At 56.6% G+C, this 19,809-nt stretch overlaps 1 protein-coding gene across 2 annotated transcripts in view; it reads right to left on the reverse strand.

Moving 5' to 3' along the window:
* Positions 1-18,657, reverse strand: part of GRID1 (glutamate ionotropic receptor delta type subunit 1) — a 689,073-nt gene extending 670,416 nt beyond the window's left edge. Inside the window, exons 1-2 of one of the 2 annotated variants that reach the window (XM_027062464.2) lie at positions 18,405-18,656; positions 16,100-16,255 (exon numbers count right to left, since the gene is read on the reverse strand). In XM_027062464.2, coding sequence (XP_026918265.1) covers positions 16,100-16,255; positions 18,405-18,483 — 235 coding nt within the window. In that variant the 5' untranslated portion in view covers positions 18,484-18,656. Of the gene's footprint in view, positions 1-16,099; positions 16,256-18,404 lie in introns of both variants that reach the window. The other variant, XM_027062467.2, reaches the window with a different exon arrangement.
* Positions 18,658-19,809: the final 1,152 nt, after the last annotated feature.

Genomic DNA, 19,809 nt, shown 5'->3' on the forward strand with positions numbered 1-19,809 from the left:
GCAGCAGCACCTCACCTCCCCTGCAACAGGGCTCCCTGCCTCTGCTGGCACCACGTGAGCTGCACAAAGGGGCCCACCCAGCCAAGCTGCTGTGCAAACCTGGAACAGCCAGGGAGGGAATGCCCTTGGACCACCCTGACCACTGGGGAGTTGGCTGGTGGATACTCTCCTGTCCCTTTGCTAGGGGGGCAATCCAAGAGCTGGTCTGCATGGTCCTGATGGGGATGGGCCCCACTGCTGGGACTAGCTCCGACTAGCTTTTTCTCCTTCCCTAGTTCATACTTCCTACCCCTTTAGAACACATTCCAAAGTATACTGCTACACATCTGCCTTTGTCTCAGACTCTGCTTTGGGCTTGGGCGGGGGGCCTCAGCTTTGACATCTGTGAAAGGCAGGTACTCTTGTCATTAGCAGTAGATGTCATCAGGTGACTCCAAGAAAGGCCCAGCTTGGGTTGAAAGGAACAGAAAAGCCTGGGGTTACCTCACCTGCCAGCAGGAATTTGGGGCTCTGGGCCCTGCTCCCCCAGCCTAGGTGGGGCCAGGTGGCATTCCCAGAAGAGCCTAGCAACTGCCCCTCCTCTCCCCTCCACCTGACCCATCCACGGATGACCAGGCAGTTGTGGGCATGAGAAACAGGAGCCAGACATATAGGGAGGGCCACACTATGCAGAAGTCCTGAAATCTCCAATAATGACTCACTCTATATCTGGGATCTTCAAGGACAAGCCTCTATCCTCAGCCCCTGGGAGCAGAGCATGGAGGTCTACAAGGGAGGGAGTAGAGTGGAGGGAACTGACTGTCCCCTTGTGTTCCCCATCGTCATGGGTCTCTCCTCTCATGACTCAAGGCCTAGATCTAGGTATACATCTCTGGGCCCCGAAGCCTACAGCCTACACCCCTCGCCTGCCCTAGGGGCTCAATCCCCAAAGCCTGGGCCACTTCTGCCAGGACCACAGAGCAGAAGCTCTAAGACCCCCGTAGACCTTACTACGCTGTCAGTACCCTCCTCCTCCACTTAAGCCCAGTCACCCGGGTCAGCAAACTGTTCGGGCCATTTCACACCTCTGAGCCTTTGCTCAAGCTCTTCCACCACCTGGAATGCCTACCTCCCTTTCTTTGCCTGACCAACCCCACCCCACCCCCCCATTCCTCACTTAGGACTTGACTCAGGAGTCACTTCTTCCAGAAAGCTTCCCATGATTGTTCCCAAGCCCCGGCTAATTTAGGCACCACATCATTGTCTCCTCGGGCTGGCTTCATTCTCTTGTAGCACAGATCACGTTCCAAGTCCACTCGACTATCCCTGCCGCTCCCAGCTCTGTGGCCGCAGCGTGCAGGATGGTCAGTCTGGAGGGCCTGGCCCTCACTGCTGGACACAGCCTGCCAGGGCTCTCCCAGAGAATAGTCTTGGTGGGGCTGGAGACCATCCTCTCAGTCCTGGCCCACCTCACACCTCATAAGGATGTTCATATTTCTTCCTCGACCCCCACCACCTGCTTTCTCCAGCTGAAGTTAATAATTTGAAAGTAATTAAGTCCAGCAAACCGAAACCGATTAAGTACAGACTGGCAGTGGCCGGCTGAGCTGCACGGCCTCACGTCTGCCTGGGACCGTATTTGGAGGGCAGTGGAGTGGGGGCCTGATCCCAGGTCCAGCCTCCAGGGACCTGACCACCCTGTGACAGAGATAAACCTCTCCACGCAGCCAGCCGCCTAATGAGACTGTCAGGGGACCTCTTAACGAGATTAGGCAGGGCCGGAGCTCTGCCCACGGTGTGTGGAGGGTTTCTATTCAATTAGTCATTCAGAGCAGGGCAGACATGGCCCAGGAGGCTGCGGGAGCCCTTGACGATAGGGCCAGCAACTCCTAGTTTGTCGTGGTGGCCCAGCCTCCAGGGGAAATGGCCCCACTATGCAGAAGGATGAGCAGAACCAGCCCAGGACAAGGGGCAAGGCCAGGTCTCTGGCTACCAGCCCAGGGCTCCTTCCCTCCTTTGGAGGGAGTTCTCGGGAGCAGCCACAAATGGGCCACTTGGAAAAGGGAGGAAAGACCCCAGCCCACAATCGGTGTGGGGATAGAAAAGACCTACTGGGTAGGCAAGGCTGAGCCTGGGTCCAAGGGAGAGGTTTGTGGCTACACAAAAACTGGGGGCCGAGTGTGTAAGGCCACGACCCAGTGCCCTGCTCTCTCCTGCAGACAGGGTGTTCACATCAAGCTCAGAGGAAGGGAGAGGACCGAGGTCACCCAGGAGCTGCAAGAGCCCAGGGAGCAGTGAGTGACACCTCCTGAGAATAAGGCCCTGCCTCCTATCAGGACTTGGGGGTGCTAAGGGAGGCCTGGGTCACACCACACCCACAGAGACCCTTAGGACACTGGGGATAAAGGGACTCAGGTCTCAGGTCCCCTCCTATCTTCCCACTCCCCAGCGCTGGCCCCACCAGTCTAGTCCCGACTCTTCCCTCACTGTCCTAAACCCACCCTGAAACAAGTGTCACCTGCCTCTCTCAAAGCCCCCTGGCCCTCATGCCAGTACAAGTGCCCCTCCCCCAAGGAAACCTTCCAGAAGGGCTCAGCCGCCAGCCTCCTCTCCTTCCCCACCCACCCAGAGCTCAAACCCTGGCTCCTCCCTCTCTCAACCCTGCCCCAAAGAGAGGTTTCTAGTCAGCATGCTCTGGGATCTCTTGGCGTCCACCGGGTATGGCTCCAGGGCTTTCAGTCCAATCCCAATCCCAGCGGCCCATGGGCAGAAAGCTGCTCAGGGCAGCAAAGAGAAAATGTGAGGGCATGCTACTGTGGGCCCAGCATCCTCTCTCCTCTCCCAGTGACACGACCACATATGCTCTACCCCTTTCAGTCTTAGCGGGGGGGCTGAGGCAGCACAAGCCTGACCCATCAGGGCATCCCACTCCTCTGGCACAGGACTGATTCCGGGAGGAGCCCGTCCCCATGCCAGACTGATGAGTGGCAGTCCTGGGACCCTTATGAGACTCCTTTTAAACAACCCCCCTCTTCCCATGGGCAGGGACCATGGGGCTGGGCTGATTAGACATCAGCCTGCAGCAGGCAGGGGCACTGAGTGGATGGGGCTGCCTGGGAAGGAAGCTCCACAAGGATGTGGAGATGGAAGCAGAGTCCTGAGGATACCACTTGAGCCCCTGGATCCAGCCATGTCTGAAGTTACACAACCTCTGGCCTTTGCCATTACATGGCCTGATAAATAGCCCTGTTTTGCTTAGGCCAGTACCTAAGGGTTTCTAACTCCCACATGATTAATACAGCTAATAGAGACAGTGATTTCAGACCCTCAGCAGGTTTCCCTGATGTGAGGTTAGGATGTGGTTTTTCAGATGGTCCAGCTTAGAATTCCCACAAATGCATGGGGGCAACAACTTCCTCCCAGGCCATGAGAGGCAGAAACTCTCCACAGCCTCTAGGGCACTGTGGGTCAGCCACCTTGCCACAGTCCCAGCGGGGTCCTCAGAACATACTCTCAGCAGGCAACCTGACATGCTCCCCCAGGGAGGGGTTCTCTGGGGAGATGATCCCTGGACCCACCCACCACTGGGGTCTCAGCCAGTGTGCAGGCGTGTGTCTGTGAGTTCAACAGGACACTAGGTATACACTCCTGTGTGCATTTGCAGGCCCACACGTGTAAGTGCCAGAGGGACAGTCAGATAGCCATTCAACAAACAGTTGCCCCAGTACTGCATGTGCCCAGGAGTCCTGAGATGCGGAGCTTATGGTGCCTGCACTCACAGACCTCACAGGCAGTGACTAGGACATGATGGGAGACACACAGGACGGTGTGGCAGCAAACAGGAAGCCCCAGCTAACGGAGAAGAGCAGCCAGGGGAGGCCTCCTGAAGAACCTCCCCAGCTAAGACTGCAAAGTGATGGGGAGACTGGGGCACAGGGGCAAGTGGGTGGACAGAGTCAGGGGAGAACCAGGCCCTCTCTGCTGGCACAGCAAGAGCACCAGGGCATGCAGCAGGGACAAGGCTGGACCCCAAGGACCCAAATGCTGAGCACAGACATCATCCTGCAGGTCAGGAGCGGGGGAGCCTGGCCAGACACGAGCGTCAGGAAGAGGCCCTGGTGAGCTCTGAGGGGCAAGGCGGGGCAGGAGCCTCCCCGCTGGCGGCAGGTGCCTGGATGTCTGTGCACAAACACAGTGTCCCGGAGGTGAGGGCAGGGCACAGCAGGCATGTGGCCCCCATCTAGCTGCACCCCACCATCTAGAAGCTGCCCTGGAGCACTCACCAGGACTGATCAATGGGTGCTGATACTCATCACAAACCTGTCGTCCTCCTTTTAATGAAGTTAATTTTCTTGACAGGAGCTAAGCAGCCTGACACAGTCAGACCCCCTGAGCTGCGCTCAGGCGGGCGTCTCCTGATGAGGTTCTGATCATTAACAACAGAGCTTCAAAGCCCCTCCAGCTCCCGAACACTGGGAGGGCTCCAGCTCCTGCTTCCTCAGAGGCCAGTGTGGCAGGGATAGCAGCTACGTCTCTCGTTGTAAAGAGACAGCAAGTTCTCTGTTCTCTTCTTATGCCTGACCCCACCATGAAGGGCCCTACCCTCAAGGCCCCATCTCAACCTAATCACCTCCCCCAAACCCCACTTCCAAATACCATCACGTTGGGAGTTGAGGCTTCAACATATGAATTTGGGGGGGACCCAGGCAGTCCACAGCACTTCCAAACCTTCGCTGGCCTTGGCTTGCAGGCCCTCCTCCAGCTCTGGATACCAGAACCCTGTGCTGGCTGCTGACCCATGTGGCTGGGACCCCCAGAGGGCCACTCCCTGGGGTGTGCAGGCAGGCTGGCTCCCACCCTCACCCCACTGACATGATGCCAAAGTGCCACCATGGATGCCAACAATAGGGAAAGGCCCAGGCTGTGGCCCTCAGCCTTTTCCTGAGCTTAGTCAAGTCAAGTTCCACAACCACAATGACCATCCATTGGAGTGATCTCCAAGGGGCCCAGGGGCAGGAGCACATATCTGGGTCCAAGGATGTGCCTGCCCCAGGAGGAACGGGGAAATGATATTTATTGATCGTTCCTCATGAACGTCCCTCAGAGCTGAGGACATAATAGGGCACAAAAGAGAGCAAGTCCCTCCCTTCCCACAGCCCACAGCCTCCAGGAGACATCACCAAACACAGGAGGATGGGGGCACGGGGCAGGGCCAGCCTCCTCTGGGCATGGGGGGCTCCCCAGGGATGCCACATCTGAACTGAGACCTGAGGAGGGCAAAGAGGGACAGTACTAGAGAGGCTCCAAGCAGCGGCTGGAACTACTGGCTCTTTCTGCAGAACTTGCCCAGACAGCATGGGTATCTACAACACACAGACACACACACACACACACACACACACACTCGTGCACACATACTCACAAGCACACATACTTCTGCACATGCACATACACGTGCACACACATGTATACACTCACATACACCCCCATACATACACACTTGTACACACACATGCACACACAGGGCAGAGGTGCTCTGCCTTGATTCCATGGGATGCCCGAGGACCTCCTCAGCACTGCCCAGGGGTGTGGCCACCGTACTTGCCTGTCCCTGGAAGAACACTGGCCATAGGTGCCCTGTGCAGCCTCAGTTCAGCACTGTGAGCCATGCAGTTTCCTGTGTCAGCCCTCGAGAGCCTTTATCAGATACACAGGAGAAGCCCTGAGCCAGCCCTGAGCTGAGGCTCCAGCTGGGGGCTCAGTGACAGGGAGAGACGTACCCTCAGGCTGGCAGCCTACATACAGGCCTCAGGGGCAGCCCAGGGAGTTGTTTGGACCACAGAGCCCCAGGGAGAGGCGAGTGAGAACAGGTGCCCTGGGAGCCAACCAGGACTGAGGAGAAGTAACACTTGATGTCCGCAGCCGTGACAGGAATGGAAGGCAGCAGGACCTAGCTCTGAGCTAAGTCAGGATCACCTCAGCTCCTGGCCCCAGCCCTCTAAAATGGACACCAGACAGACAAACGCAGGGAGTTCAGACCAGGGCCTAGAAAGTGACCCCTCTCTCTCTTTCACTGTGCCTCTGGGTACCCAAACAAAAGGACAGAAGACAGCCCCCAGCCCCAGTCCAGGGACAGAGCCAAGGCAAGACCTCAAGACTGAGCAGGAGGAGCTCATGGGAAGCAGACAGCCTGCAAAGCCAGGCCAAGGTCAGGTCCACAGGGGCTCAGGCCATGCGGGGCGAGCAGATGCATAGGCTAAGCCAGGAGCACCGGCCACAGTGGGGTGAGGATGATGTCCACCCAGCAGGGCCCATGTCTCTACCCTAACCAGCAGTTGGTGGCACCCAGGCAGGCCCAGAGACCAAGGAGTATCAAGCACCCTTATCAGGGGCCCAGGAGGACAGGACAAATGGTGGCCAGGACACAGGGAAAACAAATGCCTACGGAGTGTCCTATGTGCCACCACCCACACACTTAACCCCAGCACTAGGCTGAGCAATCCTCTGCTGGGCATTCCGAGGACGACCGCTTGCCGAAAGCCTCCTTCCTGCCAGGCATATCTATCAACACGACACCAAGGTAGCCCCACTTCACAGATGTTGAAACTGAGGCTCAAAGAGGGCAAGTGACCTTTCAAGACCATACAGCTAATCACTCACAGAGCTGGGATTTGATTCCAGACCTGCCTGAGCCCTTTCTACCCATACAGAGCAAGTAGGCTGGGCCAGACAAGCTGGATTCTGGCTGTTCCGTGCACTCAGAACAGCAAGGCTGCAGCAAGATTGCAACAGTGTGCAATGACAGTCTCCAGGGTCCCTGAGCTCTGGCCCACACAGATGGCTCCAGGTAGCTTCCATATGAGCCATGTCATCAACAGCAACCTGCTTCCCTGCCCTTCTGGGATACCCAGAAAGGCCAGACTCAACTCTAAGCTGCCCTAAATGCTACAGAGGCTGGGGGAGCCTGCCCAGCCCAGGTCACAAAGGGGAAGGGGGCCAAGAGCCCCTTGGGACCACTCTTCTACCTCTTCTACCTCTTTGCTTGGCCTTTAGCCAGGCATTTTATTAAATTTCCTCAACTGACCCTCTGAGCTATCTGTCCTCTCTGTTGTCACTCCCATCTTCCAGTTGAGGACACTGAGGTAACCTGCCCAGAGTCAAACAGCAGAGCAGGGATGAGAACCCCAGCCTATAAGTGAGAGCACAGGGCTCCTTCTGCCCCCACCTTGGCTTCTGGGCACCACATCCTCCCGTGTGGAGGAGTAGGAGGGCCGGGCCGAAGAACAGAGGTGGAGAGGCAACGTCCGGCTGCCCCTGCCTGGGACCAGCGAAGGACTGATGTGAGGGAAGCAAACAGGGTAGACGGGACCGGCCAAGGCCACATATGCCAGATCTGGCTGGAGGGGGGGCGGTGCAGCCTGGGCTGAGGACCACTCTGGGGCCCCAACTGGCAGTCCCTGGCTTCACCCCTTGGGAGCCTACCTCACCCACAGCCTGGACCCAGAAACAAATAAACGGAAGCCATCTAATCACTGCACAGCTACCCTGCCTGTGCTCTAGGCCCAGAAGGGACAATCATGGGTCTTTCTCTTCCCACCCCATGGCCATTGGCCACAAAACTGGCTGTTTATTGGTTGGAAGGAAGGTCTTTAGAGAACCCAACTGATGAGATATTGGACACGGACCCAGATGCCTTCCTGAGACCCATGCCTGTCAGAAAGGCTAGACCCCAGAGAGAGAAGCTGTCACTGGCCAGCCCATGGCAGTGATGAGTCTCTGCCCTAGCCCAAAGCTATAGTGAGAGCCAGCTGCTGCTGTGTGGGGAAGGCAGGGGTGAAGATGGCCTGGGGCAGGGGAATTCTGTGAAAGGAACAGGACCACAAGAAACCCTGCCAAGGCCACAGGCAGCTGAAGTCTGGCTGCGGGGACTCACGGATGCTGGGTTCAGTGATGGCCAGGCCTTAACCCCCATCTTCACCTCAACACTTAGGAAGCAGCTAACCCAAGCCTTCTGAAGCTGTGCCTGTCTGGTCCCTAGTTCACAGAGGACAAGGCTGGTAGACACAAGATTCTCTCTCTCTCTCTCTCTCTCTCTCTCTCTCTCTTTAAATTTTATTTATTTTTGAGAGAAACAGAGCATGAGCAGAGAAGGGGAAGAGAGAGAGGGAGACACAGAATCCAAAGCATGCTCTAGGCTCCAAACTCAGCACAGAGTCCGACATGGGGCTCAACCTCACGAACTGTGAGATCATGACCTGAGCCAAAGTCGGATGCTCAACTGACTGAGTCACCCAGGTGCCCCAAGATTGTCTCTCTTTTGAAAGTCCAGTGGGGGCTGAGAACCCAGGCTTCCTGACTTCCCCCAACACCAAAGCCCAGAGTTTTCCAGAGCAGAGGGACATGTAAATGAGTGGACAAAGGGGAAGTGATGGGAGCAATGGATTTGGCCCAGATGGGATCCAATACCTAAGCCTGTTTTGGGTTGTTTCTCTGTTGTTTTAATAAGTCACCAAGGAAATGGAAGGACTGTTTTGATATGAGTAAGTATTTGGTTTTTTGTGTTTATTTGTTTGTTAAAATTTTTTTTAGTTAAAAAATTAAAAAAAAAATTTTTTTTGAGAGCAAGACAGAGTGCGAGCAAGGGAGGGGCAGAGAGAGGGAGACAGAATCTGAAGCAAGACCCAGGTTCTGAGCTGTCAGTACAGAGCCTGATGACCCACGAGATCATGACCTGAGCCAAAGTCAGACACTTAACCGACTGAGACACCCAAGCGCCCCTGTTTGTTTGTTTTTAAAGTTTATTTATTTTGAGAGAGAGAGCACGTGAGCAGGGAAGGGGTTAGAGAGGGAGAGACAGAAAATCCTAAGCAGGCTCTGTGCTGCACAGAGCCTGATGCAGGGCTCGAACTCATGAACCCAGAGATCATGACCTGAGCCGAAATCAAGAGTTGGATGCTTAACCAACTGAGCCAGCCAGGCGCCCCATGAATAAGTATTCGTGTCATTCACCAAATATTTCCAGTTGTCCCTCCTTCCAGGCCCACAGTAGGACTGTGCTTCTTGGATGCCTTATGACTAGCTGGAACCATTGCAGTAGTTTTGGCCAATAAGCTATAACCAGAAGTGACACATGTCCTTCCCTCTCCCCCCCCCCCACTTTGGGCTGAGACCCCCAGAGCTCTCTTTCCATGTGGCACAGCAACTGGCAATATTCAAGCTGAGTGACCATCATGAGCCAAACTCCACGCTGACCAATGCCGGACATGTAGAATGAGAAGGAGATAAATTTTTGTTATGTAAAGCCACTGAATGTTGAGATTGTTTGTTGCTACAGCTTAACTTAAGTCTTCCTAGCTGATACAAGGGAACCATAGAACAAAACCAGGGGGCAGGGACCTCAGTAGCCAAGTCTGAAAAAATTCATATCCAAGGATCGCACTGGGTTATAAATGGTTCAGGAATAGGCAATAAAGACTAAATGTTTCAAGTTTTTAGCATTTTCTGGTAATGAAAAGGCAAAGTACAGAGGGAATATGGCTGCTAGAGGGGACAAAGCTAGGGGATTTTTGACCTGGTAACTACAAGAATTTGGAAGGAGTCTATCTGCCCTTATAAGATACAGCTCCAGGTGCTAAGGGCCAGTCTTAGTTGTCCTCCACAAGAAATCTGGAGAGATGGCCCCATCAAGCTGCTCCAGATAGGACGGTTGTTAAAGTCCCCCTGTCACCAAGAAAGGGACTAGCAGCAGCTCAGAGGCAGCCTTAGGACAAGTGTCTCACTAGACCCACATACCCCTGGCCTACATGCCTGGCACTAATAACCATCTATTCACAAATTGCCAGTTAGGTCCAAACTCCCAAACTGGGGATAAGGATATGACAACAGGGATACTAAAAGGAAGCCTCTAGAACCCAAACTATGAAGATGTGAGTGAGGCAGGTGTCCATAAAGTGAAAGTGTGTGCATGTGTGTGCCTGCCTGTTTGCACACACAGGAGTGACCCTAGAATGAAGGAGAATTCTGGAGCCCGGTTACTCAGCTGAGGGAGGGATGGGGACCACTCCTTTACACAACCACAAGCTGGTGGGCAATCCAGAGAGGGGACTAGATGGTTCCCTGTCCCCAGGCCCCCTCCAGCGTGGAGCCATCACTGCCTGAAGCCACGGCCACAACCATCTTCCAGCCCAAAAGTCTTGCTGGCAACAGGCCCTATGGGACAAGGAAGAGTTCCAAGCAGCAGCCAAGTAAGACGGACTCAGTTAAGGCCCCCCACCTTGGGCTCTAGGTGGGCATGGTGGATCACATGGGGGAGGAAGGAGGGTTTGAAGCACCTGCCCAGAGAGAAAAGGAGGTATAGGCCTGTGTGGTAGATGGGCCTTACAGTCTGGCTCTTCAAAAAGAAGATTCTCCTGGGACCTTCCTTAGGCACAAGCAGCTTCCAGGCCCAAGGAAGGAAGTCAGTGCATCACTGGAGAGCACAGGTGAGTCTATAGAGGCCTGCAGGCTTACTGCCACATCCAGAGCAAGCTTGGTAGACATGGAAACACGGCCATAGGTCCCACGTGCCTCTAGCAGGTCTGGCTAAGACCAGAAGATGCCCCCCAGCAAGCAGGAGAGCAGTCAACCGTGCAGAAGAAAGGAAAGAGGGGACAACGTGCACTGGCTATGATGGGCACTGACAGGTGTGCCAACATGGCAGCAGGGCGATGGCCCGCAAAGACCCCCACACCCTAATCCCCACAGCTGTGACCACATGAGGCTTCATGTCAGAGAATTAAGGTTGCAGAGGGTTAATTAATCAGTCAACTATAAGACAGGGAGGTTGTCCTGGATTATCCTGGTGAGCCCAGTGAAATCACAGGGTCCTAGGGAGGGGAAAGCAGAAGAGTCAGAGGCCAACAGGAGATAGGAGGACAGAGGCGAGATCAGAGTCACTCTGTGAGAAGGACCCCACCTACCATTGCTGGCAGAAGACGGTGGAGGGGGTCCAGGAGCTGAGGAAGACAGGCAGCCTTTTGAAGCTGTAAAGGCAAAGAGACAGATACTCTCCTAGAGCCTCCAAAGGGAATCAGCATCTGGACTTCAGTCCAGTGAGACTTGTATCAGGCTTCTGACCTACAGAATCGTAGATGATAATTCCTGCTTTTGACCAACTAAATTTATGGCAAAATTTGTTTCAGCACCTGGGGAAAATTACTCCGGCCAAGTGGCTGGGAATGGGAATGACAGTCGCGGGCCTACACACATCTTTATGATATCACCAACATCACACTCAGAAAGTCCCTGCTGGTATCTCCTGGGCAGGGACCCATAAAGCCCCTCCCAGAGACAAGTGGGTCGGCCAGAGGGTCTAGATGGATTTGCCCTCACTGGCCTTATCCTTCTGAAAGGAAGCCATGGAAGATGCCAGAGGCATCAAAGCTCAGGGCAGGAGACCTTCTAGTAGAATGTCTACATCCCAGCATGGCACACGGGAGGCAGGGTGACCATCTAGGAGAGACCAATATAAAATGAATGACCAAGGCCATCAGATAGGCACCAACATGCTCACTGTTTTACTTTCACTTTATTTCATTGTCTCATTGTTTTATTATGAACACCCAGCTATACTTGGGTAATTTTTACCTTGTCTTCCTAAAACACTTTTGTGCTTATTGGAACTAAAAGGAATATTGCCTCTCATACACATTCCTCTTTCCTTCCTCTTCCCTAAATTGTTATCTTTCCACTGTATGATAGATATGTCCACAGTATAACCAATAACTCAAATCTTTTACTTACAGTAAAAGATAATACTGTGAACAGAGAAGACTCCTGCTCAGCCAGTTCTTTTATGCATTTACTCATTTAGATGATATTCTCTTTGAGCAAGCACTTTAAAACAATATGAAATTTTTTTACTTGACAAATTAGTGTTTCTTCTAGTATCCAGAAGACAAATTTTCACTTACTATGAAGATGGGCTTTGCCAACTGAATCTCAGGCACAACATTATAAAGATTTAAATGTCATTTCGGTGTTACCATTTGCTAACTTTAAATCCTCATCAAACGCATATTTTATTAAATGCGACCCATTCTTTTACATCAACTGACCAGGTGTCTTGAAAGGTAGTTTGTCAGGAGCTTGTACAAAACCAGCCTGAAGAAATCGTAGGTATAAATCTTAGTACCAACAAATCAAAGCAGAGTTTCTTGTTCTCTTCAGTGATACTTAAGCATACCTTAGCATATAAACGACTTCATTTTTTAAAAAATTGATTGTCTTGAATATTGAAAAATATATGCAGCCGCTAAGCAGTGTTTACATCTATGTTGTAGCAATTTCAGAAAGAGCCAATAAGATGTTACATGGAAGAAGAAAAAAAACAGGGTATCCAGCTGAACAGAACAGAATGGGAGCTCTCAGCACTTAACAAAACACAGTGAGTGAAAAAAGACTAGAAGGAACAGGATTCTGTTCGATTCTGTTCTGCCTCGTGAGGCTTTCCTGTCCCTTTTGTGTTTTATATAATGAACATGCATGGCCTTTTCCTTTTCTACATTTTTTAATTGATTCATGCTCACTGTAGCGATGCGTTTCTTTTATAATCAGGGGGGGAAAAGTTTAGCAAAATGCTGAAAATGGAAAGGTCAGTGAGAGTGTGCTCTCAAGGAATTCACCAGCTTGAGAAACGATGTGGCTGAAAATATCAACAGCCTCAAGAGAAAGTGAGATGGATTCACAGCTGGGTCAGGGGACAGAGAGGGAATTCGTATTTACTGAACGCCTACCACAGGCCTTCTGCAGACAATTTATACATGTCTTGTCTCATTTCATCTGCATGATAATCCCATGAGCCAGGTACTATGGTTGGTTCCTTTTAACGGATATGGGAACAGAAGCTCGGAGCAAGGCTAGGACATCTCCATCTTGCACATGAGGTAAGACAAATTTGAACCTGGTTTCTTGGGCTGTAGCAACCAAGCTCTTATCCTTGCATGGTGCTGCCTTGAAGGCAAAGTGGGGACAGGATCACCTCAATCCCAAATGTACTGGGGGTCCACTGGGATCTTGTCCAGCCCATGATGGAAACTGAATCCCGGTGTGCCTCTGCCCTCGGTCCATGGCCACTCTCCACCAAGAAGTCCTTTCCTTTCCCACCCAAATTATGTCTACCACCCACGGCCTGCTGCAATGATCATCCAGGCCCAGGAAAGAGAGAAGATATCCACCAAGCAGGACCACACCACAGGATGGACAGCAACCCAGAGCACAGAAGGAAGGACATGCAGAGAGTTGAGTGCCTGCCCAGCTGAGCCCCAGGCTAGGGACAAGGAGCCTCTGAGCACTGCTCTGCACTCCCTGAGGCCCTTGAGGGGCTGGCTCTTCCTATCCCTTGTCAACATCCAAGGTCTGTGCAAGGTCATGGGATAACAATGTGGATTTCTGCCCACACGGCTCATCAGTTGAAAGCACATACCAGCTTTAACCAGCACACACTCTCTGGGCAGCAGGCATCCCAGTAGCACCCGGCCAGTATGCTTCTACCCGGATGTCATCAGACATCCCTCAGTCACGAGAATCCAACTCCCTCCTTCTGGACAGGTACACACGCTCCCCCTCACACCCTCTGAGACTGTCAGCCTGTATCCCTGGAGCCTGAGACATTCTCCCAATCATAAAAATACAGAAACTGAGATCCAGAAAAGCAAGACCCTGGATCTCCAGGACAAAGGTGCCCTGGGGCTTGAAGGTTGAATGGCCCACAGGTATGTTTTGTTTGGCTTATTGTTTAAATGGTTTGATTCGTTGACAACAGTTAGAAATCAGATTTTATAATTAAAGTCCGGATTTGTGGCTCCCCTTACAAAAAAAAAATCGGCACATCTACTATACTAGGATTTTCATTCCCAAATGGCAAAATCGGCTACGACTGTAAAACAGCTGCTCCTTTTAACAGAGATGACCTCTCCAGACCGCACGCTACAGGCCCTGCAGGGTCCAGCTGCCCGGTTCACCTATGTGTGTCACCTGCCTAAGACTGTAACCCTGGGCAAGAGCATCATCTTCATTCCCTGGAGACCTGCTGTTGGAGGGAGGGGGGATGGGCATCATTCAGGAGCAAAATGAATGAACATGGAATACTCCAAACAGCAGAGGGGAAGTCAAAAGAAGCAAAATATGTCAACAGAGAATGTGGAACAGCCAAAGCAGCATGTGGAACACAGGCAGGATCACCACCACACTGTGAGCCCCTGGGTGCAAGAAATGCATATGTCCACCTGTGTCCTCAGCTCCCAAGCACAGAGAATGACTGTCCACAGAGACAAATGTGTAGAAACAGTGTCAAGGGAGCAAGAAGCACTGTAAAAATCATGGCATGTGACTGGATAAGTCCATGTCACCCCAGATCCCCACCCCAGTTAGGGTCATTCCTGGCTAAGGAGGCCCCACCCTCCCTGGCTGGAGCTCACACCAGACACTTGCAAGGAGGTGTAAGGAGATCACACAGAAAGGAAGCCCAGGGGTGGGCCATGTGAGGGCAGGGGCTGTGGTAGGCCACACAGACACCAAAGGATGGGGATTCCCCCTTCTGTACCTCAGTGCACATCAGACAATAGACGTCTGCCAAGGCTGGAAGCAGCAGTCCCCACGATAGGCAATGCCAGCTTCACCCCACTCGCCACCACTCCAAAAACACACTCAAAACTCCAGGCCTATACACCCACTTTAAGGCATCCTTGGGCCTTCAGGACTCACAGTTGAGCCTTCCCCTTCTCTGCTGCACCCAAGAATAGGAGACTCCCAAAGACCTCCTTCTAGCACAAAGTTCTCTCCAGCACCAGCTCTGACCTTCTGGACACAGATCAGAGGCTTCACTGAATCACCCTACCTGTGCAGGTACCCAGGAGCCCAGCAGCCAACATATAACTCAAGGCAGCAGAAGGGCTCTGGGCCCAGCCACTGGAGGGATGGGCTGGGGGGGTGCAGGAGCTGGCCTGGAACACTCAACCAGCCCACCTCTTACCTATACCAGCTGTCCTGTCAGTCCCTCCTGGGAGGAATCCTGCATCCTGTGCCACCAGCTGTGTCACCTATCCTCACACTCCAGGGCAAGGGCCTCAGAGTCAACCCATGGATATGGAGAGCAAGCCAGAGCATAGAAAAAGGTACCTAGGCTAGGCAGATGCCAGAGGTGGAAGGAGCCCTAGGCCCTGATCAGGAAGGTGGCTAGTGACATGGAGGAGGAACGGGGCTCCAGAGCCCAGCCCTGAGCCAGGTGAGAAGGAAAGGAAAGAGAGAGGAGGGGGAAACAGAGGGTGCCGCCATTGAGAACGCCCCCGCCACGCACCCGTTAACCCCCTGCTGGCGGGTCCAAACCCAAGCAGCTGGCTGCAGGCCACGGCGGCGGCCGGCCGCACAGGCAAGGGCTAAGATTCCCTCCCCGCAATCCGGCCGGCCCAACTCTGCTTCGTTTCTGGTCAAACAGCGCCCACCTCCGGCCCAGGCGACGGCGCCTCCGCCCGCGGCAGGGACAGCGAGAGAGAAACCGGCTCCTCCAAACCCGGAGGAGAAGCACGGCACAGACACGCCGGCCGAGGCACTCAGTGGGCGCAGGGCACAACATGCCGTACGTAACAGATTGTGCTGCGTAGAGGGGAGTCGGCGGGCTCCGGCGCCAGGCGCTCCTTGCTTCCAGACGCGGAAGACCCCTGCCCATGGAGGTCAGGGGCGGTGCACCGACACAGGTACCCGGCACGCAGACACGCCCACCCACAAACACTCAAGAAACAAAGACTGCCCTGAGCTACATACGCCTGCGCCGCCAGCGCTGGGCGCACACACGCGCGCACCCAGCTGTAAAAGAACCGCACAATCCCGCAACACGCCCGGCAAAGAGCCCAGCTCGCTGTGCTCACAAGCTCCCGGCTCCAGCTCGCCGGCGCAGAGCACTCCTCGCGCCACCGTTTGGTGGGCTGGCGAGGGCGCGCGCAACGTGCTTGACACCGCGCGTCTGCCCAGGTGCACAGGGGGCTTTGGGTGGCCAAGCCCGTCCCAACCCCGCGGGTCTCTGCTGCTGCGCCGCCTGGCAGGCCGCGGCCCTGTTTAGTTAGCCCTGGGCGCCGCGGCCACTCACCTTCCTGAACGGCCTGGAACGGGTTGTTGGCCTCGATGACCTTGATGGAGTAGGTGATCTTCTCGCTCTGCAGGATGTCATCGTTGAGGCTGAGGTCTGATACGGCCAGCTGGAACACCCTGTCGTCCTTGGCCGCGTTCTCCTCGAAGATGGCACCTAGAGGAGAGGAGGCGTCAAGACCCGGCCTAGAGAGGAGCTCTCCCTCCCCACCCCACCCCCACCCTAGCCTTGGCCTACGGGTCATGATGCTGGCAGGTCGGCTGGTTGCCTGGTGGGGAGTTTCTCGGACTGGGGTTTCAGCTAGACAGGACAGTTTAAGGCTCTCCTCGTCAACCAGCACGGGAAGACGTCCCCCACACACTGAGTACATGTGCACACAGTTGACACGAGTTACACATTGCATATGCTGCCACCAGGTCACACATGTGTCTCACAACCAAGCCACCTCATGTCCCAACCATGCCCCACGGACTGAGGCAAGCTGGAGTGGCCTCAGGCAGCACCTAAATGCCTTGATATGGCCCCTTGAATCCCATCGCAGGAGCCAGGAATTTCCCCTGCAGGGCAACGTCCCAGACCCCAATCCCAAAATGGAATGATGACTTCCTTCTGCCCTGAGATCCCCCTTTGAGTGAAGCTGAGTAAGCAGGTCAACATTGAGTTTGCTGCACCTGGGGGCTTCTTTACGCAGGGGCCTGGATGATCAGCAGGTCAGTCCCATCCTGGTTCCACTTAAGGCTACCCAGCCTGGCTCCCTGGGCTCCACCCCTCCTTGCTTATTCCTGCGTGTATGTGGAAGGAGAGGGGACTGTACCCTAGACCCCTTCCCTTCAGACCCAGTAGAGCTGAGGCCCTCATAAGGTACTGCTCTTGAAAGGGCCTTCTAGAACCGCGAACATCTCCAGGGCAGCCTCGGGCTGGCCCTTTGCGCGCTTAGCACCGCCTTGGCGGACTCTGCGCTTCCAGCGGAGATCGGTCCGATTCGCCAGAGCTTGGCCCTGCAGCCTGGGCAACTCTGGAGTCTCCCCAGCCTCGCCAGGCCCCGAGGGTCCCCACGGTCCCAGGACTGGGCCCGATGATCCCGGGAGCTGGGGACTGGGCGGGAGGAGGGAGGCCCGGGTTCCACGTTACACCCAGAGCCGCAATGCTGACCGCGAGACCCGAGGCCCCCCTCCCCCCGGGCGGGAAGCAGGTTTGGCGCCGGGTCCCTGCGGGGGGCGTTGCAGCTCACCCAGCCGAGGCCTACTCCCTCACCACTCCTCCCCACCCCCCACCCCACGCCCTGCCCGTCCCATCATCCCTGCCTTCTCACACCTCCCAACCCCCAGTTTCTCTGTGCTCGCTGGTCTTTCCCAACTTCCGGAAAGGCGACTGCAGAGAGGCTCCCCCAAAGCAACCGCTCTCAGCCCCCCAACCTGGCCCAACTTCCTGGGATTCCTCCCCTGTCGCCACCAACTCCTACACACTCCCCTTCCGCGCGCCCCCTCCTCTTCTCCTCTAGCTCATCTCTCCTGGTTCTATCCCTCCATCCATCTCTTCCCGCTCAGCTCACACACACACTCCTCCCCACCCCCCCGCCGCCCACGCTTCTTCCCCCGGCTACCACCACCTGGACCGTCTGCCGGCCCCCAAGACTTGGACCACGGGAAACTCTGGAACTGTCCAGGATTAGGCTGCAGTCGCCACAACCAGAAACACAAACACCCACACATATACTGCGAGATACACAGACACACACCGGGGAAACAGGCAGACACTGTGTCCACTCTAACAGGCTGACAGTCGTGCACGCACCAACGCTGGCTCAGATGGACCCACACATCCCAACGCCCTCTCGCAGTGACACCAACACGGTGCCAGGCGCACACACAGCGATACACGCTGACAACACCCACCCACCCACATTCACACACGGTTCCGGTCGGGGCCTCTTTGATCCTGCCCTGCCAACTTGGCGAGACCCGGGGCCGTGCCCGCCCCCTGCCCCCCGCTGCTCGGAGCCCGCCGACGGCCCAGCCATGGGCGCGGGTCCGGACGCGCGTCCAGCCCCGGGCTCCCCGCAGCCGCGGCCCTAAGTGTCGGCAGAGGCCGCGGGGATTGGAGCCCCGGGGAGCGGCGAAGAGCCCGCGGGAGCGCGGCGCGGCCCATGCACAGCTCCTCCGCGGGGCGGCGCGGCGCGGCCCTTCGGGGGAGCACCGCCCGCCGAGCCCCTCGGCCCGGGGAACCGCCAAGTTTGGACGCCGCGCACCCCCCACGCCGCTGGGGCCCCCGCCCAGCCTCGGCCCCAGCTGCCCGCCGCGCTCACCGATGTGGATGATGGAGTCGGCCCGCACCGACACGCACTGGCATATCCAGGGGAGAAGCCACAGCGTCAGCGCTTCCATGTCCCCCGGGCGCGCGGCTCATCCGCCCGGGCCCGGGGCGAGGCCGAGGGCAGCGCGGAGCGGGGAGGCGCCGGTCCGGGTGCAGTCCCGGGCCGCTCCCCGGGAGAGCCGAGCCCGCCCGTGCGTCTTCTCCCGCGCGCCCGCCCCTGCGCCCTGCGCCCGCCCCAGCCCAGCCCAGCCCAGCCCAGCGCGGTCGGGCTCAGGCTCCCGCTCCCGCTCCGGTGGCGGCTGCGGCGGCGCTGGCAGCCCGAGCCGAGGCCGGCGAGGCGGGGGCGGCCCGCGGCGGCGGCGGCGGCGCTTCCCGCGGCTCGGGCGGCTTCGGAGGCGGCGGAGGCGGCGGCCGGGCCGGCGCGGCGGCTCCGGGCTCGCTGTGTGTCTGAGCCCCGGCGAGGAGCGAACTGCGGAGGACGCCCCCTCCCCTCCCCCTCCCCCTCGGCTCCGCTCCCCCTCCCCTCCCTGCCCGCCTCCCTCCCCTCCGCCCTCCTCTCGGCCACGTGACTGCGGAGCCTCAGCCTCGCCGCGCGGCGCTCGCCCGCTCGCGGCTCGGAGGGGGCGCCCGGTGCTCCGCGCTCCTGGTCCGGGGGACACTCGGGGGCCGGCATGGCAGCAGGGACCGGCCGAGTCCGCGGCGCGCAGACACTTGGCGGCCCTGGGTCTTATGCCCACCGTTCGCTGGGGGCAAGAGGATGGAGAAGGGTCGGCCACAGCACCTGCCCTCGGGGGATCCCGGAGCGCCCGCCGACCTCAGCTTCCGAGCGTCTCGGGCCATGCCCCCCGCCCCGGACAGAGAGCCCTAGCGGAGCAGCACCAGGGGTAGCGGAGAGAGAGACGGGGCGGGTCTCTTGAGGCAGGCTCCGGGATGCAAGGGGAGCCAAAGGGGACCCGACGCGGACGAGTGTCGCGGAGCAGAGCCAGAGCCGAGGCTCGCACCCTAGCTAGCGGCGCAGACCTCGGTGGGAGCCCATCCCCCGCCCTGCGGGCCCGGCGCTCAGCCGCGAGTCAGGCAGAAGGCTCGGACTCTGAAGCCTAATTCATGGCCGGAAACCGGCGCAGCCGTGACCGCGGCGCCTGGACGTGAGGAGCCTTACAAGCGGCCGGCGTACTCAGACTCCCCACTCTGCACGGAGCCTTCACGCCCGAGCCCGGGCTGAGAGCCCGCTCCTGGCGGCCCGCGCCGAACCAGCTCTCTCTGCCGCCTAGTGAATGCCTCCGGCGGGCCACCACCAGATGCAGGGTTAACCACTCTGGGCTCAAAAGCCTGGGAGGAGGTGGCAAGCCTGATGCGCAGCTCCCCCACCCCCAAGTCCCAGACTGGGCTCCACGTAG

The sequence above is a fragment of the Acinonyx jubatus genome, chromosome D2 (assembly GCF_027475565.1).
Source record: "Acinonyx jubatus isolate Ajub_Pintada_27869175 chromosome D2, VMU_Ajub_asm_v1.0, whole genome shotgun sequence".
Lineage (NCBI taxonomy): Eukaryota > Metazoa > Chordata > Mammalia > Carnivora > Felidae > Acinonyx > Acinonyx jubatus.